Source organism: Argiope bruennichi, chromosome 1 (genome assembly GCF_947563725.1).
Source record: "Argiope bruennichi chromosome 1, qqArgBrue1.1, whole genome shotgun sequence".
Lineage (NCBI taxonomy): Eukaryota > Metazoa > Arthropoda > Arachnida > Araneae > Araneidae > Argiope > Argiope bruennichi.
In genome coordinates, this window is record NC_079151.1 from 103,199,602 (window position 1) to 103,223,934 (window position 24,333).

The 24,333-nt window shown below is 28.4% G+C and overlaps 1 protein-coding gene across 1 annotated transcript; it reads right to left on the reverse strand.

The window, feature by feature from the left end:
• Positions 1-126: 126 nt before the first annotated feature.
• On the reverse strand, positions 127-11,175 carry LOC129974402 (uncharacterized). The gene is made up of 4 exons (XM_056087554.1): positions 11,016-11,175; positions 6,052-6,386; positions 737-911; positions 127-649 (listed from the first exon to the last, which is right to left on the reverse strand). The coding sequence occupies exons 1-4, from the start codon at positions 11,032-11,034 to the stop codon at positions 459-461; spliced, it is 720 nt and encodes a 239-aa protein (XP_055943529.1). The 5' UTR covers positions 11,035-11,175; the 3' UTR covers positions 127-458.
• Positions 11,176-24,333: the final 13,158 nt, after the last annotated feature.

Sequence of the window (24,333 nt, forward strand, 5' to 3'; positions counted from 1 at the left end):
ATATCATATAATAGCTAATGCATTTTGCATTTATTGTAAATATTTTTATGAGCAGATATCTTCTTTTTACTGCACAAAGCATAAAAATGACTATCAGGTTAAAATTACAAAACCAAATTGAATACAAATTACCCAACACTTATTATTGCTAGCAAATATTTATTAAACAATTGACAATGTATTTAATGCTTCAAAGTTGGGGTTCTAAACACATATTATTGGCCTTTCTAAAATTCTTGGATTTCCTTCAGACTGCAGTTAATTATATTTTTTCACTTATGTCATAATTCATGTTCACATATTTGGATCTCTAATTGTGCAACTGATTTTGTATTAAAGTACAAATAAAAGAAATATCTTCGGATTGAATTCTTGGCAAATGATATCAAGAATCTGTAAATATATAGTATAGAAGAAAGGGAGCATTTCATATAAATTGAACTCATTTATTTATCAGCCTATTCTTTTCTACTTGATATTTCATTTAAATAATGACAAAGTGTTTGAGAGTGATGATTAATAGTTCCAACTAGTTTAGATGGAGTATAGTCCAAAATTTGTGCAAGCTGCTGATGAACATCTTTTTTCAAGGCATCATTTAGTGACTGCAACTGACTCTTACTATAAAATGTACCTTCTACAATACCAGCTAGGAGGAAGCGGAAGAAGAAAAAAAAATTAGAAATATAATTTTTAAAGAAAAGGTTATTTAATTCAGATCTGTTCAGAAACTTACCCATGAGAATTACATAAGGTGTTTTTTTACTCAGCTGAAGCACTTTATTGATATCTTGATCAGGGCAAAATAGTAGAGCAGTTTTTGATTCGAAAAGATGCAATATGGAAGTAAATGGTGTTTCTTGAACAGCAAGTTTTACAACTTCAGGACTGTATATATGAAAGAAGAGATCCTATTTGAAAAATATTAGACACATAAGTACATACAATATTACAAACTTTAAATAAGAACTTATATGAAAAATACCTGTCATTTAACTCTGTAAATCATAATGTTTTCTCTATTATTAACCCTTTGCTCTTGGATGGTGACTCACTCACAATTCAGGATGGTGCATCATTTTGACACTTTATTTTATTGTTAAAAATGCCTACAGAGTTGTAAGAAGACATAATTACTTTTTCGAGGAAATTCAACTTTGAAAAATAAAAAAATATATTTGTTTTGAGCACTAAAGAAGATAGTGCAAATAGAGATAATAACTATGCATATTACTTTTCTGAGTGCAAAGGGTTAAAGTAGAAAAAAAAGTTTTTTCATGTGCTGTTTAACAGAGTTCATAATATGTTAATAAATTACTCATAATTCTGGTGTCTATGAATAATATGATGCATGAGTTACAATTTTGTATCTCTAAAATGCCTTAGTGAAATATTTTCATTCAGTGTATGGAAGTCTTTACCATCATATGCATGAAAAAAATGAAAGTTAAGGATATAACATTTTTCTAAAAATGAATTTTCATATATTTTTATTCTTTTACCATTTTAGAAAATGATGTTTCTCAGATATTTCCAGATCAACCGAACTACAAAAAATGTTGCTATTTCAAACAGTATTTATAAGTTCTTTTACTTAATGAAAACTTATTTAAAAAGAAACTGAATATTTTTTATATTGTTGAAAAGTACTGGTACTTTCAAAGCAAAATCATTTCATTTTTAACATATGTACAACCATTTTGAAACAAAAGAAATTTATAAAAAACATTTCTTCCTGTGAAATTAAATATTTCTTCAATGTAAAGATATATTTAAAAACATATCAACTAATAATAAAGGAATATTAGTACTCAACAAGGCAGATCATTGCACCAAGAGATTCAGAATTTGTTACAAATATATGATGAGGACAATAAATTTGCACTTTAGATGAAAGTTTAGTTGGAATGTATTTTATTAAACATTGTCAGGTTTTAAGTATTATTCTTTTTTTTTCTTCTTTCTTTTTTGTATAATTTTATCTCTAAGGTTTTGATGAGATGCATTATTAATAAAATGAAACATTGATATTTAAATGGTAATATGTCATGGGACTTGCTTCCATTAGAAAGATTCATATATGTGATTCATCAGCTATCCTTCATAATAACAAATTAATCACATTGATCTTAAACATATACAATAAACAGAACATATGAAAGATTATTAAATTAATTTACTTTAATATCTGTAATAAACTGATACTTAAAAATATTTTATTGAGGTAATCGTAAACATCCAATTATATATTTGATATTCAAATTATAATAAACACAATCAGTATTCTCTTCGCAGTTAGCTGAAAATTAATACTATTACAATTAAAGTAAAGATGAAGTACTTGAAGGAATAAACAAATGATGATGATCAAATCAAATGTAATAAAATCTTCCTTTAAGACATATAATGATAATAATATCCATCTATCACAAGATCCGTCACACATCTACAATGTAGACAGTTATTATAGGAACAGGTTACCTTTGAAAAGTCCATTTCAAGTTAGTTATAATTGTATGCTTATCACCAAAGGGGCCTTGGTATTCTTACATTTATTTTTAAAAAATAATTAAAATCAATAGAATATCCAGAGTCCCTGCTATATGTATACAAAGAATAATACAACTCAATTGGTAAAACTAAATTTTAAGTGACCCTAAAAATTGTACAGTAAGGACAAAAAAAAAAAAAAAATCAAGAAATATATAGCAACATTAGGATCAATACATGTCATAAATCGTTTTAATTTCATTTGTATTAAATAATAAATAATTAACACCAAATTCTGAGGAGCAGATGCTGGGTAACTTAGTTTGACATAAAAACAGGAAAAAAAAATTCTTTTATAAATGGAAGTTTTAACTTCTCTGTAAAAATAGGAAATAATTTTCTTTTGTTAGACATAAAAGTCTTGAAATTTTTTGATAACTGTGTTATATGATAATGTCAATGAATATACCTTTTATGATATTTTCCAGGTGTTTTTAAGAAGAAAATAAAACTAAGATTTTTATCAAATTCCTTCTATTTGAAATGGATCTTCCCTAACAAAACATGTTCCTATGGTGCTGCCATCATCCCAGACTTTTATTAGGAAAACACAATTGCAATAATTATTTCCATAATTAAACTTTTAACATTCATTTTTTAAATACAAAATTTGGTCTGAAATATGCTAAATGACACTTTTAAAATTTTATCAAATGTTCTACAAGAGAATATTTTTGGGAAAGAAAATCAATTAATCTTACTGTGAAGAAATATACTATAGCTCTATACATAGAAGGGGCTTCTTAAACTATAGATGAAGTTATGAGTATCTCTGAAAATCTTACAGTAATTGTTTCATTTAGAAATTTTTTTAATAATAGCATCCAAAAGACATGCAGAAAAAAGTATCTTAACTTTAATATATTTTTCATATTTATTTACTTGTTTACTATTTGTAATTAATAATCAAATAAATACACTGTAGAAAATTAAATTTGAAATGAGGAAGAATTTTTGAAATACCAAAGCACATTCTTATACATGATAATTTTATACTGATATTCAGTTCTGGATTAATAATAAAAAAAAAAATGGAAAAATTCACACTGTAGATACATTTATTCACATTGCCACTGTCTTTAGGTAACAGTTAGCTTCAATGTTTTAGAAGTCTATTTGTCACATTCAGGCTAACACACTGCTGGAAACTCAAATCTGTTAATTCATTAAATTTTCGTACATCTTTCTGATTTTATCAAGATGATTGTAAAGAAATGTCTCTATAAACTAGCTAATAGAACTGCTGAACAAGACCTTCCTTAAAACTGAATTAAACACTATTGAAGAACCTAGAAAAAACAGTAAACCATAAGATAGAATTTCAAGCATCTTATCTCATGGTGCTGTTTATGAAATGGTGTCATACAGGAAAGACTCTTAGTATCACAATCATTTCATTTATCTCATGATCATGTTAATTTTTCTATATACTTTTTATTATAGATAGGCATAAATGATCAGATTGCTATGTAACCTTTCTCTTTATCTTAAAATACAATAAAGCATAAAAAACATTAAAACATGGTTTAGTGCAGGGTATTTTACAAAATAAATGTTCCCTATTAGCCAAAGGAAATTCCAATTTATAATGGATTTTTAACAATGTCGTAAATAACAATAAATGTAGCAAAATTTTTTAAAAATGCATAGTGTTTTGAATTTATAAAAGATAAAACTTTCAATAAAAAAATAGGAGGAAAAGTTTTAGTTAAATAGTTTCCCAAACTACTATATTTTGAATGGCAAAAGCATAACCAAGGTAATTTCTATTTAAACATTGGCTAATTGATTAATGAAGTTTTTTACTAAAACTTTTATTTTCTGAAAATTAAATATGATATTTGGCTGATTAGTAACTTAAAAAAAACAAAATGGGTTACTGGTATGATGATTTAATTTAACTGCTGACGAAGTTTAATTACTTACTACGTACTTCAGGCAACAGCAATGAAAAAATTAAACGTGCCAGATCTTATATCAGAAGTAACAGGTGATATATACAATTTATTTTCCTTCATTTAATTTATAAGGGAATGTTCTTCATCTTCAAAGCATGAATAGTAAGGCTTACATGTCTATAGATAATGAAACCCCATATTTTTTTTCTAACATTAAAAAAGCTTATGTGATATTGCAGGCACTATGGCCCAATTAAAATACTTCTTTACAGAAAAGAAAAAACACAACTTTTGCAATTTTGAAAATTACTTTCACCAATTACCTAAAGCACATTTTTTATTTCTTAAAATATTCTTGAGTTTTATTTAGTTGGTAATATGAAATTTTTCCATTTTAAAAATATCAATAACTAACATTGGACTAGAAATATCTTGTTATTAGTAAATTAAGATTGATTATAGCATCAACATTGAAAAAAAAATTATAAAAGTTTTTTGTTTGTTTGTTTTTTTCATTATATTTGTTACATAGTACAGGTAACAAATAACATGTCGACCAGGATATATGAAAGATTACATATTTGTACCAAGTAATACATCAGTGCTTGATATGTACCAGTATAATATTTCTTCTTCATCTCAATTTAAATGTTGAAAAAAATACTTTAAGTTTCTTTTATCCTTACATAATAAAGACAGTCAAAAAGCAAATTCTCATATTAGTCATAGTAAATAAAGACTACCACAAATATTTACAAACATAAATTGTAATAAAGATGTGAATTGTGGTATGAATTGAGTCACATCTATAATATGCACCATTGAAATTTTGATAGTGGATATTTTGTTACATTATAAAGGCATTAATTATTCAGAAATCTTTTCAAAATGTATTGAAATGATGTAAATTCTTCTTTACATGTTGTTACGACAAAGGATGGAGGAGAAGGATCACTAATAATTAGAATGAAAAAAAATCAATGGCACAGCAATCTAAATAAAATTAAAATTTGAATCTTGAAAAGAAAAACATATTGCAATAAAGTAATCAGTTTAATTTATATCTATTATAATAAACTAATTAAAAAAATTATAATGTATTCAACAGTAAATTTAATTTCAATATGTATTCTGTAATAAATATTTATGAAAAAATATATATGCATATAGTTATTGCAATAAAAATCAACTAAATTATGTTCTAATCTCTTATAGATAATAACTGAAATAATAATTCTTTATAATATTTACAATTTTAACAATATCACTATTAGCTGACATTCTAAGAATAGCAATATCCTAAAATGATTAAGAAATTTGATTATAAAGTAGGTCTACATGATTGCATTACATATTAAAATGAGTTAACAATTGCATTCTGAACCAAAAAGTGATTCTTTATCATTTTTGAAGGGTTCCTTAATTGGTATGATGTTTCACAGTATATCAAACTGACACATAAATATACAAGTATATCAAACTGACACATAAATATACAAATACACATTCAATAAAAATCAAAGTTAGTGGTTCAATTAAATAACCATCTAAAACAAAAAAACAACTATTTGATATTTAATTTCAAATTAGAAAAGTTACTTACTTTTTTAAAAAACATATTTCGAACATCTCTAGTTAATCTGTCGGTCAAAGAAGTAAGATGATAAAACATTATCATTTTTGAAGATTCCCAATTTTGCTTCAGTTCTTTTGCAAGTATTGTTTCATAAGGATGTGCCTTTTCTTCTTCCAAAATGACAGCTTGAGAGCATGTTTGCCAATCAGGAATTTTTTTAGGTACAGATATGGGCTTGCAAACTTCAATCATTCTTTTTCTATCAAAATGAGGTTCTGGAGGATTACGAGAGTGGAAAGTGCTTTGGCGAGTGTGACTGATATGGATCATACGCACACAGTTTGAAATGGAAATTTGGGTGACTGAAATTAATAAATTAAATATTAATGGTACCATACATGAATTTCAAAAAATAATGTACAATATGAATGAAAAATATTAAACATCTATGCAAATTAACCTATTAACATAAATTTTTATATGAATTAATACAACAATATACAATTTATGCTAATTTTATTAATGCAATTTAAATACAAACAAGCTTAATATAATTTATTTTTTTATTACTACTATGTCACTTAAATGAGACAATGCAATATAAAAATATGTAAAATATTATTATATAATAATATATTAAGTATCAGAGTAGATTTATATAAGTATTAAAGATAAATAAAAGTATTTTTTAAAAAATTTCTATTTTCTAGATTAATTTTAAACAACATATAAATAAATCCCAAAAAAGTAATTAAATTCATCAACCTTTTCCATATTTACACAATCAAAACTTAAGCATATGATATAATTTAATGCACAATTATATATATATATATATATATATTGTACTATCAATTTCAATACCTGTATTAAAGAATAAGAAATTTATAAAGCAGTTTAAAAGGAGGAAAGCCAACAGTGTTGATAACAAATGAGGAAAGGATGACCTTGTAAAAATGCATTACAGTTATTTGCATGTGTATGATTTATATTAGAGAAAAGATATGAAGGGTCCATTCTGTTATTTTATTTGTCAATTTCCACCAAAAATTTTACTGATTATTTCTAATATATAAAAATATAATTGCACTATAAAATAGGAAAAAGAAAAAAAATGTAAAATCACATTTTAAATATAAATGTGTAAAGTTTAACCATATATGTAGAAATTCTGTGCCATACTAATAACATTATACTTATCAACAGCTTTTCTTCTTTAACGAAAAAAGAAATTAAAAATAAAATTTTTTTCAAAAGTTTTTTTATGAGTGCTTTATTGACATATGATTCTTCAAAGACCAGACACTTTAGTGTCTGTATTTGAAAATGTAACAATGAAAAATAATAAATCTCACTAAAAAAAAAAAAAAAAAAAAAAAAAAAATGAAAACAGTATAAAACAAAACATTAGTATAATAAAAAATATAATATAACATTGATATAATAAAAACAATATAACAGTAACATCACAAAAAATATATTACAAATGAAAATATTGGGGCAGTTAAAAGTATATACTCTTTATTTTCTTACCCTTCCAATTTTATCTTTTCTATTAAGTGTTCTTAATTAATCCATGTAAGGAATTATTTTAAAAAAAAATTATACAAAATTATGGAAGAACTGCATAGTTATATATATATTTATGATGAGGGAGAAAATTTTAAAACATTTTGTTTAAAATAATAGAATTTTGCAATTGATAAATTTTTTAATCACAGACCTTTAAGAATTTTGTATTTAGAAATAAATAAACAAAAAAAAAAAAGTTGCTTAAATATAAAAATTCACATTTAAAAATATCTTTGTTAATAACACATATAAATTTTAATGGATTGATGGTGAATGCATTAGTAATAATTGCTTTTTTTAAATAAATACACCTTGTTTAAAAATATAGAAATCATATTTTTAAAAACTTGTAAGGCAAATTATGGAAAGAAAATAAAGTCTGTAATGTTTAATAAACAACAAATTTCACCAAATTTATAACCAATTAATTTTTTTCTGATATTGCATATATTTTTTTGTCTTTGACCACTGGAAATAAAATATCAAATCTAAACAAAACACTTTGTTAAACTAATATAAATGCCGTGTATGTATCAGTAAAATACTTTTTCAAATTTTTAAAAAATTATATTGCTATGAAATTTTGTGAGAAGATAATGGCTTCCTTTAGTTCTGTAATTATTTGTCTATCTGCTTTCAAATATAAGAAAAAATAAAGTACAATATTTAAAAGAATAATGATACTAAAATTATCATCCATTAACAATTTTTTAAAAAAATAATTAACTTTTAACTTAAAGATGAAGTGTAATTATAAATATGCTATTCAGACAAAGTTAACAATTTCCAGACTGAAATAGGAAATGTTTCTTTCTTTTAAAAGAACTGAGTTACTTTATTTTCACTAGTTAATAATTAATCTACCCATTTAGTGATAAAATGTGACAGAAAAATAAAACTACTCAAAATGTAAGTAAAATGAAATTTAGACATGCAAACAAAATGAATTTCTAATGAAGTAGTAGCATAACTGTTATAATACCCCTTCTTCCACATGAGAAGAAAAAAAAGCTCCAATTTTCAATATTAACAAGTTACAGCCAAGTTTAACGTATGTGAACTTTGTGTCTCTTAGACAAAGCAAAATTATTTTATCTCTAGCATTTTAAAATAACACCAGCCTGCAACAATCTTTTGTTTTAAAAGTAATAGTTGTTTTTTATGTATTTTTGCATGCTTATTTCAAAAATAATATCAGTTTTTATGTATCACATACAGTTTTTTTGAAAAGTAAATTTTTTAAATAAGTAAAAATACACAGATTTTTTGCGATTTGGATAGGATAAATTAATAAAGTATGTATGTTTATTTGTTTAAATAAATTCTGAAAACCTTTTACTTCATTGAAATTAAATAATACATTTATATTGAATAAATACTTATAATTGTATTTAAAAAAACTTTTATTTTAAAATTCAAAACATTGATGGCAGTTGGATTTCACCGTGAAAAATGAAGTACCTGAAAAATTTAATGAAACTGAATTAAATGACTTAATTCGTGATTTAGGTTTAACTAAAGAAAATGCAGAATTATTAGGCTCTCTGTTAAAAGAGAAAAATTTATTAACGACACATACACCGTTTAGTTGGCACAGGAATCGAGAAAAGCAATTTTTATCATTTTTCAAATCTGATAACTTCTTGGTTTATTGTGCTGACATACCTGGTTTGTTACATGAATTAGAAGATAATATTCCTTATAATCCAAATGATTAGTGACTATTTATAGATTCCCCAAAGAGGAGTCTAAAAGCAGCTTTATTGCATAACGAATCTAAACTTGCATCAGTTCCAGTTGTACATTCCGTTTTCATGAAAGAAACATATGAAAGTATGGAGATGCTTCTCACTAAAATAAAATACACTGAACACAAGTGGGCAATATGTGGTGACTTAAAGGTTATAGGTCTGCTTCTCGGGCAACAAAGTGGATTTACTAAATTTCCGTGCTTTATTTGTGAATGGGATAGCAGGGACAGAGAAAGTCATTGGATAAAAATGATATGGCTGAAGAGACAAGAATGGATTCCTGGTAAGAAGAATATTTTAAATGAATATTGAATAGATCCACTAAATATTTTATTGTCTCCACTTCACATAAAATTGGGACTCATAAAGCAGTTTGTGAAAGCTTTGGATAAAGGTGGAAAATGTTTTGAGTATCTTATATCGAAGTTCCCAAAATTGTCTAGCTCTAAAATTAAAGAAGGTGTATTTGATGGAACACAAATAAAGAAATTAGTTAAAGATTCCAATTTTGAACAATGTATGACAAATAGAGAGAAGCAGGCTTGGGTTGCATTTAAAGATGTCGTAGAAGGTTTTTTGGGAAATGAGAGAAAAGAAAATTACAAAGAATTTGTAACTGAGTTATTACGTACTTATCATCTTTTGGGGTACAATATGAGCATTAAAATTCACTTCCTTCACTCACATTTGGAATACTTCCCAGACAATTTAGGAAAAATGAGTGATGAGCAAGGTAAAAGATTCCACCAGGATATAAAGGAGATGGAACGCAGATATCAAGGACGGTGGGATGTTAACATGATGGCCGATTACTGTTGGTCTTTAAAAAGAGAGAGTAATGTGGACCATAAATGGAAAAACTCAAAAAAGAAGCTTACTTGACTTCAAGAAAAACACAAAAGTTATCATAATATTGTAAATGAACAGCATTATTGTGTTTAGTTAATAGTAACTACAGTTGCAACTGTAGTTACTATTATACTGCATTTTGTTAATTTTTTCATTGTCATTTGTAAAAAATCCTTACATGTTACATAAAATTTAGTTTGCATTTTGGAATGACATCATCATTGCTGATATAAATCAATTAAAATTTTACAAACATTTTTTTTTTTTTTTTTTTTTTTTTTTTGCAGGCTGGTGTAATAAGCATAGACAAATATAACAATGGTAAATATAAATATTTTTATTTAAAAATTTGCTGTTTTTTTAATTAACAAAACATTATTTAAATTTTACAAAAATACAAAAACAGCTTTTAGTAATGTTCAATAATTTGCATTTTATATATCAATATGCACTTATAATTCGTCACTACGATTAATAAATACATTTATAGTAAAATAAATGTCCATATTTATCATGAGGGCGAAAAAATAACAAACTTATTTATTGAAGTGTGAATCTGAATCAACCATCTTTAGTCACTTAATTGCAAACTAGTTTTAGCTTGCATAATATATAATTGAATTTCATATTTTTAAACACTTATCTTAGAAAGTTCTACGATTTTTGTAACAAAAGACAAATGAAAGGTAGATAAAAAGGCACATTTCAGATTTAAAACAATGTAATGAAAAATGATAAAACAAGTCAATTCAAAACATTTGAAGAAAGATAAACGATAAAAAAAATACAAAGATTTCAATAATTAACTTAAGCACTTACACAGTTTATTGCACAACATGGCTGTTCTTGGGGAAAATCAACAGCAAGAAACGTTTTATCTTCAAAAAAATTTTGTGCAAATCACATTAATTTTTGTACATTACGGCCTTGCCGCTTCTGTTTATTTTGTTTGGTTCTGTTCTGTTCTGTTCAGTTCAGTTCGGTTCGATTTGGTAGTGCTTGCCATTCGGCCACTGTTGCTTTATTTTCCCCCTCTTCTATGAAATAATACTGTCTTAAAAAGAAGCTTGACCAATATCACAAAAAGAAGACGACGCCTCGAAATTAAATTGAAAACGGCAAACAGGAAAGAGATGGATCGGGAACCTAAAATCATGCTTGCCATTCGGCCACTGTTGCTTTATTTTCCCCCTCTTCTATGAAATAATACTGTCTTAAAAAGAAGCTTGACCAATATCGCAAAAAGAAGACGACGTCTCGAAATTAAATTGAAAACGGCAAACAGGAAAGAGATGGATCGGGAACCTAAAATCATGCAAATCGTGACAATACAAGAATACAAAGAGCGAAACTTGACAAAAGAAGTTAAGAATCAGAAAGTTGTTTAAGAAATTTGATGATGACATTTGTTTTCCTCGCTTCTAGGGATGAATATTTTACAAGCGGTTATTACGTAACCAATATCAAAAAGTAACAAATACCAGTGATCAATACTTTACAAAGAGGGGTGTGATTCAAATCCTTGATACTAGAGATGCATAATCCACGATTTTTTAAATAACAAATGATTTTGCAATTGTTATTTTTAAATATTTGTTTCAAATATCTGTGATTTCAATCATATTATTAATTAAAAATTATTACTTAATATTAAATATAAATTTATTAATTGTAATTAATACTTAATTTACTAATTTAAGTAACGTGTGATTGAATTTATTTATCTATTTCAGCTTAGTCCCTAAATTTGATTTTTTTTTCAAAACTATTTATTTAATTTCTTTATTGGAGTAGTCCATTTTCTGAAAAATTTGAATTAAATATATATGTAATTTCTTTAAATAGTTTACTTTAGTTCTATATTCTATCAATAGATGGCGCAAGCAGTAAATGCAATATATGCAGAGTCAAGTCACAAGCAATTAAAAATGATTTGTATGGAATAGTGCATCATCAATGCGAATATCGGAAAGTCAAGGTTACTTTCATGAAGTGGAGCGGCGACTTTACACTTTCCTTTTAAGTCACCGCTCCGATAAATTCCAGTGATATACAATTCAATGATACGATAATTCCAATAACCGGTCAGTTCACTTTTCAATCCATTCACAGATTTCTCCTTTTCTGAGAATTTCTATTGGACAGATCGTATTGATTGTTACTTTCCAGTGAAATCAGCGCTCCGGTAAATTTCAGTGATATCGTATCGATTGTTACTTTCTATCGTGATCCAAAACCTGTAATCGAAATATCACCAGTAAGAGCGTATCAAGGATTTGAATCACACCCCTGTTTGAAAAGTATTGATCACTGGTATTTGTGACTTTATGATATTGATTACGTAATAACCGCTCGTAAAATATTCGTCATCCCTACTTCATACGATCTTACTGGTGATATTTCGATTGCAGGTCTTGGATCACGATAGAAAGTAACAATCGGTACGATCTGTCCAATGGAAGATCTCGAACAAGAGTTCAATCATGCAGAGGGAAAGTCCCTTATTCACTGATGCATTTTCCAGAAACTAACCTCCCATAAACAGTTGTGGCGGGCGGCGGGACCTATTGATCACAAGCAGAGATCTTCCTATTTCACAAAGAGTCAGATTCGAGATCTCCCTATCCCATCCCATGATAACGACTAACGCTGGAAGCTATATGCGGCTTGTTTCATTGTGCGAAAACAAATTTTCTTTCTCACCTCAAGTCTCCACTGAAAAATATTTATTCTGGGAAATACTCTATCTGAAAAAGAGGATAAATATCCTTCATTTGAATAGGCACATGTAGTGACTTGAATATTTTTTTTCTACACCACTCTTTCTGATATTTGTAGTTTTATTTTGTTTTCGGCTTCTTGCATATTTAAAAGCTTTAGTTTTAAATTAAAAAACTGCAATCAGAATAATTTTATTTTATTGTTCACCAAATTTTAAATAGCTAATTTTTTAAGAATATCTTTTGAAAACGAATAAATTTGACGAATAAATTTTATTCACTAATCCTGATTGTGAATATTGTAGATTTCAATTCAAAATGTTCTCAAAATATAATTTAGTTCACTTAATGTTAAAAAAAAAAGCTAAAATGCAAGATCGCTGGAGATTTTATTCAAAAAAGAAGTTAATAAAGCATTCTGAAAAAATGTGTTTAAATGACATTTGGATGGACATTAGGGATTCTTTTATTTTCTTGAAAACTTCATTCCGAGTAGTGATAATAATTATTAAATTTATTGCTTATTGTATAATACCATTTGTTATAATTTGAATTTTAATGCAGTTGTACATCATATAAGATTCTTACAGTTATTATTTTATTGTAAAATCAAATTAGTCTCTTCTTTATTTTCATTCATATTATTGGCAATGCAGGAGGAAATTTAACCCATAGAAAAATTCTGAAAAAAGTTGGAAGCCTAAGCTCTTTGACGGCAAACTTGCAGAATTGTGTAGTAAAATAAAACTATTAATGAAAAAAAAAATGAAAAAATTTTATATAGTAAAAATCTTATTTTTCTGGAGGTTAGGAGAAGCAAACATAGTATTCGCAACATTTTAGTGAATACTATGAAGAAATGTGGTGTAATAAAAATTAATATAAATACAGAGTAAATAATTTAGATTTTAATTCATTAATGATTATAAAATATTCTAACAATACTGTTTTTTTTCGATACTATGAAATTAAATCAGCTCTACTTATTTTTAAAAATGCACACGCACGCACGCACACACACACACACACACACACACACACACACACACACACACACACACACAAACAAACAGATACAAATATTTCAATAGCAGAACAAGAAATAAATTCATCCCATATAAAAATTATACAAATACATACATATTTTTTTGTTTGTTTCAGGAATTAAATCTTTCTCCCTAATTTCAAGAAATAATTTTATAATTTAATGTAATAAAAATGTTTTAATAAGTTTAAACATTTTTTAAAAAAATTCATGAGATCGGACACATTTAATTATTAGCTAGAATCTTATCAAAGCAAAAATTATAATTATTTGTTGTTTTTTACGTAAGTTTTATGCAGTGTTATATGAAACATGATTACCAATTCCCAAACAAATTTGCTGCGTTTTGTAACTACAAATCAATTTTAATTTTTATCAGAAATTGAAAAAAAAGAAGGATCTATTCTTCTCACAAAAATTCTCATTAAAATTCGACGCGACAAGCAACATTTACACTACTTTCGGGTGGCTGGGAATTAATTAGCATTTCTATTGGGCTGAAAATCTTCAGAAGGAGAAAGCAATATTTTTGCCCAATTTGTTACACTTAAAAGTATTAAACAATTCAGCAAATATTAAACAATGTAGGAAATTGACAAATTCAATTTTAAAAGAACCGTATTTCAGAGTAATGCTTAAATATATTACTTCATCCATCCTTAAAAATTAGATTTAAAACAGGCATTTTAGAGAAAAAAGGTTTATATTTTTTAAAGAATAAAAAGAGCCTATAAAAAGGAATATAAAATTAGTTTTGCTTAGAATAATCCATTCATCCAATGATTCTTTCTAATTGTATAGAAGAAATGAATGGTTTCATTTGCAAAGATCTATGAAATCACATCCATAAAAGTCTGAATTTTGTATGAGAAATATTTACATGATAACATTTTTTTTCAAAATATATTTAACAAAAGAATTATATTTAACAAAATATATTAACAAAAGAATGTAAGACATCTTTGTTGTATAAAGAGTGGAAAATAACCAACTTTAAAAAAAAAAAAGAAGAAATTTTCTTTTCAGTTTATTGATATAAAATTAATTATTCTCAGGTAAATGTACCATGAAACCTTATGATAAACACTAACAATGCTTCACTATCAGAAACTGCAATTACAAATTCAAGTAAAATGAATTTCAAGTTTCCTCAGTATTGATATTTTTACCTTGAAATACTGAAAAATGTACCGAAAAAATATTTTATTCATAATGCTTAAAAATTTATACACGATCGATCATTCTTAGGTGAATGTACCAAAAAGACATCGAAGGAGTCAGTCAATTTCAATTTTATGTACGATATTAATGTAAAATCTTAAAGTCGGCAATTAGGCAAATATGTTTTTTTTATTGAACATTTATAAATCCCCCGTGCACCACAAAGTATCACACGGGGCTTACAGAAGTAAGTATGAAACACATTACAAAAGAAAAATAAGAAAATTTAACAGTTATGAAGGATTACATATGTCAACAATAAATTTACAGAAATTTTCAAAAGCACTTCTAGTGCAAATAAGTTGGTGAAACTCTGTAGGCCAATTTAAATTCATGTGCTTAAGAGCCAGTCTTAGGATCTGTCTTTCTTTGACAAACTTGGAACATAGAAGGAGCACATGTTCAACATTTTCCTCCCCACCAATATCACAATCGCAGGAAGATGACGGAAACAAATTAAATTTGTACAAGTAACTTTTAAAGTTACCATGACCAGTTAGAAATTGGGTTATTTTGTAATTAGTATAAAAATGATGGCATGACAGTCTCTTATTAATGGATGGAAAAAATTTCTTTGTTAAGCTCCCTTTATTGGGCAAATATGTTGTAAGTGGAAAAGGAATAAAAACAGTCGCGGATTCCCTTCAATCTAAAACCGCAAATGAACAACTCCCCGTATTGACATTACGCTATCAAAACTTAACACATTGACTGCCGCATGACGCGCCAGTGCGTTACAGATAATATGTAATTAGGCAAACCATCTATGTTATTAGATGAGCCCTTCTCTACTACAGTCAGGAGATAGCAAAGAAGGGGGTCATCTAACTAGATAGAGGACCCGAATATTGGGTGTGAGTCGTGGCAGCGAAAGTGTTAAGCGGCCTGAGCCAACATCTCTGAGAGAAAAGAAGGTATCGGCTGACCCTGAACCTCCAGGGGGAGGAAAGGAAATCCTAAAAACACAAAACGTTCTTCTCTTGTGTCCTGAGGGTCCCATCTCCTTAACGCGAATAAAGGAAAAAGGAGAAATCTGTGAATGGGTTGAAAAGTGATTGGACCGGTTATTCTTGGAATCATCGTATCACTGAAATTTATAGGTCACCACTCCGTTTAATGGTAGCGACCTTGACTTTCCGATATTTGCATTTGACAATGCACTATCCCTTAACGATCATTTTTAATTGTTTGTGACATGACTTTCTGATTGAATAGATTATGCTCACTGCTGGCGCATCTATTGGTAGAATATAGAATTAAAGTAAACATTTTAAAGAAATGACATATATTTGTTATTCAGAAAATTGCGAATTATGCATGTCTACTCGCTGTATCTTCCGTTATATCAAAGAGCCAAGAGAAAGAAAGTGATCCATTTCCCATTCGCTTTCTGAGTTGTTCATAAAAATTAAGATATTTTTTACAACGAAATAGAATATGTTCTGTATCTTTAATTTCATTACAAGCAGGAAAATTGGATGAACTAGTCAGACCAAATCTATATAGCTTTCTATCTAATCCTAAATCTATAGATGGAAAGGTTCCAGTGCGAAAGCGTGTGAGTAAAACATCCATTTTTCGATTGGGAAGATATCGACTATATCCAGGTATGATGCTTTCCAAGTGAGAAAAGGATTTATTATAGTTACTTTCTTTCCATTCCTTAAATTTAATCCTCAGAATTTCATTTTTGATGTACCGAAAGATACCTTCTGGAGATATTGATTTCACAGCTTCAGAATTTTGAGCTTTTCACAAGCAGAACTATCCGCTTGTTCGTTTTCTGCCATACCAGGATGACCAAGGGTCCGAATTTTGGTGGATAAGTGCAATTAGTTTAGAGGATTTATTATTAATATTCATAAGAACTTGTAAAACTGATAAGCTATCTGTAATCAAGACAATCTTGCATTTCTACACAAAGCTGAGAAATTGCTAGAAAGGTTGCTAGACCTTCGCATGCAAAATAATGTTAAGATTAGAGATTGATCCGGAAATTTGGTGTCCTGTTGTTGTATTGATAACTGCCAGGGTAGATAATTCCTTGTTTTTTGCTGCATCCGTTGCAATTAAAACTTTATTAATCCATGCATGTGTTTTATGAGCTTGAAAACGATTTCTTATGATTTCATTCGGTGAGTTTGTATTTTGAAATGGTAAATCATGTAAGTGATTTTGATAAGTGAAAGTTACTTCTTGGAAAAGAATAAATGGAATGATAGAAGAATGGAAAATTTTAAGATTCGAAAAAAAGTACAGAAGAAATATTGAAGTGAAATGAGTTTCTTTAATCGAGGTTGAAAGAAAGAGGTTAAGGCTGAATTCTCTCCAAATGTAGAATGTTTAATGTAAAATCGCGATGCTAGGATTTTGAATCTGTTATTTAAAGGAATTTGATCGGTCTCTCGATAAAGAAGAGGGATTGGTGTCCACTTTGGTCGAACGCAGAACGATATAAAATTTCTAGAGGGAGAAAACTTGAGTTTGAAGAAGTACAGAAAAGGTGGCTACCATATTCTACTTTACTTCTAATTGTTGCGTTTACTATTTTTAAAAGATTGTGGAATCTGGCTCTCCATGAGTTACCAGCTATTGCTTTAAAGCCGTTCAGCTGATGCAAAGTTTCCTTTTTCGGGAAATCAAAGTGATAATTAAATGAAAGATATGAAGCAAAATGAATTCCAAGAATATTGATCTTATCGCGCCAAAGTATTAATTCATCACCAATATGGAAATGTCTATCCCGAAATTCCTTTTTCTTTGAAAAATTGATAGCTGAGCATTTTTCTGGTTTAATTTAAGATGCCATGTCTTGCACCAACATTCATTTTTATGTAAGGATTACTAGATGTTGTCAATTCTTCTTTCCATATTATGATTGAATCCTAATAGAAAAGTGTCATCTTCATATACATAACAAGAAATGCCAAACGGTATTATTTCAAAAATATCATGCGTGTAAACAGTAGAAAGGAAAGCACTCAGAACGCTACCCTGAGGGATTCCTTAGCTAAGAGTTTTTGGTAGGATGTGACATTTTTCCAAGAGACTAAAAAAAATTCTGTTATTAATAAAATTAGATATCCATCTAACAACGTTACCTTGGAAACCAAGATGTATAAGTTTTGATACTGTTAATCCACACTGAACCATATACTGTTGCAAGTTTAATCATTACTATAAATTTTCTATCCTTTTTCGCATTAATGATGTTATGACGAATAATAGATTGTATATAGTTGCAATCATTGTGAGGAATAAACTCAGAATGAATGGGGTGAAATCTTGATTGAGAGAATTTGATGGCTCGATTGAGCACTGTGCGTTGAAATATTTTACATACCACAGAAGTCAGTGAAATCTGGCGGAAAGGACAACATTTCTTTACTTGTTTGGAATGGGATTAAATTTTACAATTTCCAATGAGCTGGGATCTTTAGTTTCAAACAAATGTCATTAAAGATTGACAACAAGTTTTCAATAAAAACTCTAGACATGGATTTCAGAAATTTAGTGCTGATAACATCTGGGCCAGGGGAGGAAATACGTGATCGAGATATTGAATTAATCAATTCTTTGAAAATTAAGGAAGCATTATAACTTTCCTTTTGATATGTTAAAAAATTAAAAGGATTGAACTGATTGATAGCCATCGTTTGATGAAAGTCTGCAAAAAGATTTGCCTGGGTGGTTGGATCTATAACAAGATTATTATTTAAAATTAGAATGCTATGGGAATTATTTAGAGCCATTGACCTACTAGAGATACTTTTAATTATTTTGTAGACTTTTCCTTTATCTCCTGCATGTTCGCAGGTTTGATACCAATAGTTATTTTGTCGACTTTTAACTAATCTTCGTAGTTTTTATGACAATTTTTTGTATTTAATCAAGTAATCTTTGGAAAAATTTGAAAAACGCAAGAACATCTTTTTTTTTACCTAAAACATTTGGCATTTATTATTCCACCAGGGAGTTGACTTTTTGGTTTTAAAGTATTGAATAACTGAATTATTCTTTATTAAATCAGAACAAAACTTGTTGAAGTTGGAGTAGGACTTGAAAATTTGTGGTTCTAAAGAATAATGAAGGGTTTTGACAACATTTGCCCAAAGAATCGATTTTTTTTTTTGCATTCTAGTTTTTTATCTATATCTTTGATAACCACATTGATGGGAAAATGGTCACTTTCAAAGGGGTCCGAATGAACTCGAAGAGTCGTCATGAGGAAAATATCAAGAGATGATATGCTGAGATCAAGATTATTAGATGTTGCAGTAAAGTGAGTTGGGGTTTTAGTATTCAATAATACCCATTTGATAGTTTGTGATCCAATCTTAAACTAGATTCGCAGATGCAGAAGTTATTTTCGCTTCAAATGCTGGATGCTTGATATTGAAATCTCCTAAAATTAAGAAAGGTTCGCATAATAAGAAAGAAAATTTGTCAAGCCATTCCTCGGTAAAATAACGTTTGGGCGAGTAGATGTTAACTATTATTAATGAGAATTTTTGAAGAAAACCCTTAAGTGCCATCGCTTCTATATCTGTTGCCAGTAAATAGCTCAAGTCAATAGTCTGACATGGGATTTTGGAATTAATTGTGATGAGGAGTCAACACCTTTACCAAGATTAATAGGCTTATCTTCTCAAAAAAATTTTTTATTTGGAAAATGTAAAGAATCAGTTTATTTCAAGAAAGTTTCTTGAAAAACAAGAATGTTTTTATGGAAGAAATTATTTTTTAACCAGGGTGTTTTAGATTTAATGCCCCCTTAGCATTCCATTGACTGACGGAGACACACAAAAAAAAAAACCCATAAAAGAATAGAAAAGGAGGAAAACAAACCAAAAGCAGAAACAAAGAAAGAAACGCCTCAATCTAGAAATAGAAGGGACTAATTTCCACTTCAGACATCCATTTCGCCAAGTTTGTCCGAGACATTAGACACTCAAGGAAACTTTTCTTTAAAAGCAAAAGCTTCATTTGAAATTCTGATATGAAATTCTTGAGGAGTTGTCGAAGTTTTTGCCTTCTTAAGCTTGTTTCACTCTTTCGTGATCATTGTCCCTTTACTACTGAGACCAACCACCGAATTATTTTGAAACACCATAAAAATGGTCGAAAAGATACTTTTAGTGAGAGTTGAAAAGCTTGGTTTGAACTAAAATTGCGGTTTAAATCAGTTTATGCGCTTCGTTGATATAGTCCTTTAAAATGGTTGACAGTTCTTCTTTCGATACGAGTTTTTCCTATGGTATTTCAATTTGTACCTTACAAACTTCTGCTATACTAGGCTCCGAATTAGGAGGTCGGAAAAGACGCCGAGTCTCAATAAATATCAGATGGTTTAAACATTTGAATCTTAAAAATTTCTTCTCGTTCAATCTTCTCGGACAGTTAGTGTCTGTAGCTTTATGCTCGCCTGAGTAATTAATGCATTTAAAAGTAGGCTTGTTACAAAGGTGATCACTCCCTGACATTCTTTCCTCGCCTTTCTCACATGTTGCATCCTTTACACATTTCTGTGTTGGATGTGGAAAAAGAAAAAAATCTTAAGCACTGTCTTCGATTGTCAAACAAATTTACTTTTTGTCTTGTTAGCCATATTTTAATGTAATCTGGAATGATGATATCAAAATCTGTGACTAAGACAGTTCTTGAAGGCGTTTTTTTTTTCTAGATCCAAAACGTCTTAATTCCTAGATTTTAATATTATTTTCTTCTTCTAATTCTCTCAAATCGAGGAGATCAGCAGTCTTTTCAGTGTTATGCAGAAAAAACCTTGAGGTAATGTACTGTATTCGAATTGGTATACCCATAATAGCTTCAATATAGCATAATTCTTTAGCCGTATGTCCATTTTGAGCTTTAAGCAATATTTTTTCTTGCCTTGAAATGAACATATCATCAATATATTTTGCTGTAGTAATCTTTTGACGAATATTTTCTTTCAAGGATTTAGAGTAAACTTTAGGAAGACTACCATTTTGAGCTTCCAAAATGAAGGTGAACTTATTTGCGCCAGCTTCTGATGCTTTTTCAATTATTGATAAATTATCAAAGTTGTTATGTAGTATCATCTGATGATCATCTATTCTTAGTCCAATGACTACTTGGACTAATTGAATTCTTCCACTTGAAGAGTATTAAAGAGCATTTTGATGAAAAAGAAAAATCACAACAGGCGTACAAAATTCTCTACTTGGAATTAAGGAAAGTAAAACCCATCAAAATATATACTATGTTCTTGAAATGTTCAACAACAGTCAAAACTTAATTCCACAGAGAATCCATCTCTGGGTAAAAATCTGAAAACTTGGTTAATTCAAAATAATTCAGTTAACAAGTCGAGTGTCGCAGCTTACGAAAACAATTCCATCACCAGCTATCCAAATAAAATATTTTTCAGAAACAGATTCGTTTAGTTCCCACAACAAAACACCAACATTCAAAACATACCTTCTGCAAATTCTTCACAGCAAGATTTCTCAATAGTCCATTTGCAACATGAAAACCCAATTTCCGAACCAAAAGCTGATTGTTTTCGTTATTACTCGTAGCATCTTTAGTTTGTTGTTGTTTACAAAAGTATGTGTAAACAATGTAACTCATGTAACCGTAACTGATTATCTTTACTTCTACCACCGCCTGACTGGATATTTTGAATAGCTGCAACAATCTAAGATAGTTTATCCGAAATTTTGAGCCACAAATCGTTTGTTAAAAATAAATAAATAAGAATTTAGTTACTTAACGTTTTAACTTTTATTTAGCTGACGTATTATTTGAAAATCATCTGATAGAAAAATAGTTCATCAGAAAGATGAACAGGCATTCTTGCTGTGAATAATGCCTGATTAATCTTAGTCCACATTATGCATAGCTAATGAAACTAAGGCAGACAACGATCAGATAGACAAATCAAGTTTAAAACATTATCATGCTACAATTCTTCGGCTAAAAATTTGAAATCATTTTTGTTTTATTCATTTTTTTTATAAATTAGTGTTAGTCAATTTATGTTCATTTTCTAAATTGTGGAATTATTTGCACATCCTACATTAAGAAAATTTTTCATTTAACTGCTTGGCAAAAATCGCAAATACGTTGAAACATTCACTGGGTTCAATAGAAAGTCACGAAATATTTTCGAGGTATATTCATTTTGGTATTTGGACGTCGTGGATCCGATGACATCGATTCTCTTCTATCCCCCTTTCTGCTTGAAAATAATAGAAATAAATAACAATTTCGTGAAACACCTTTAATGATTTGCAGTTCTTTCAAATGATCAATATCATCACCAGATCAAATGAAAACAAAATGATTTATAAGCCAGCTGGAGTGGTTTTTCCTAAATTCTCTCGTATATTCTTTAATGCATGTACTTGTGCATTATTAACCGTATGCCAGCGGCGAACAATAATTGCAAAAGAGCCATTTAGAATGCATTCTTTGACGATTGATTCCTGAAAAGCCGCTAATGCATAAATATTAGAAAAGGGAATTTATATTTTGGACGCCTTTTTCCCCCCAATTGATTAAAGCAAAAAAGGCACAGAATTACAATTGTAGTTGCAATATTAGCATATTAAATTTTATTTTATTTAATCGTTGTGCCATTTGGGTTATTGCATTTAGATGCTTATGAAAGTATAGACTGACTAGTACTCGACTACAACAGATTTCATTTCGGATTTGATACTTATCTACTCTTTAGATAATAAATTTATAAATCAAATTTTATCTATCTAGCTCTCCTCATTCTGTACTTATCATTAATTTAAGTTAGGAGAGATGAACTGATACACTTCTTCTATATGGATTTTTTCGATCAATAGAAAAGGAAATGTTTGATACAAATCCCTATACCAAATTGCACGCATCTGGCTCAAAGTGTGTTTGAGTTATCGCATTCACAGACAGACAGATATATTTCCAAAAATGTATTTTTCGGACTCGGATATGTCTGAAATGTATAAATTCGTAAAAATATTGAGTCTAATTTTTTTTTTTTTTAATGATTACAAAACTTTTTCTTCATATAAGAGAATGTAAAAATAGAAGGCATTTTTTTAATTATTTATGGACTGTATAAATTAACTTTAAATATGTAAAGCATTATACTGAGGAAAACAGCAATTTCTATACGTATCACAGAGAGATATCTTTCTCTGTGATACGTATCTTCAAAAGAATTTCAAAATTTTAAAAAATACAAATACATGTATTTGATCATATTAGCTTTAATCAGTTTTTCAAATCAAAATTTTATTTAATCCCATATGAGCGGCTGTAAAAATCAGAATTATAATTACTTGTATATTCGTATATAGTTAAAATAAATTAAAATGAGTGACAATTTTTCTAGAGTTATAGAGTTTAGAGAAAATTTCCTAAAAATGGCATCTGGCTAGAATATGTATTATTCACAGAATTTTCGGCATTTATTCAAAATTCCGAAAATCTTGCATGTAACTTTTTTTTTCTCAAACGAAATTCATTCTTTGAAGCGTTTTTCAATAATTTGAAAAACTGCATACAAACATTTTAAAACCGCACAAAATGATAAAGAGTTATAAGAATAAACACTTTTTTTATTTGATGAAAAGTATAGTACAGTACCGTATTAATTAAACAGCTATACTACTAACTAAATAAATAAATTTAATAATCGAATGAAATTCATTTCATCACATATTAAAGTGCGGGCACATGGGAAGATCATGGGGGTCATGACCCTTCCCTCCCAACCTCAGATAATATTTTGTAGTTTGAAAAGAATACTGCTGTAGTGTTAATCGTATTTAAGCAGTTAATCGGATTATAATATATGGTTGTTCGATTAAATAAAACACCCTTTATTTGAAATCGGTTACTTAAAAGAGTGAAATAATTTGATTTATTTTTACTATCTGTCTTTTTGTACATATCCAATATTCTTTAAAAACAACAAAACAAAAGAACATATTTCATTCATGAACAGTCAATTTGCCTTTTGGGCTTCCTTGAAAAATTACTGCTATGGTTGGTTGGTTGGTTGGTTAAATCAGGTTTAATGGCACAAGAGCCAAAGGTAGGCTATACTGCGCCAATCATATGGTTTGAGATGATATCACGTGAGAAGTTTAAAAGTACATTAAAGACC

Coding starts and splice junctions, on each gene's coding strand:
- LOC129974402 (XM_056087554.1), bottom strand. Junction 912..6,051: donor GAAATATGTTTTTTAAAAAA/GTAAGTAACTTT, acceptor TTTTTCAAATAG/GATCTCTTCTTTCATATATA. Junction 650..736: donor ACCTTATGTAATTCTCATGG/GTAAGTTTCTGA, acceptor GCTTCCTCCTAG/CTGGTATTGTAGAAGGTACA.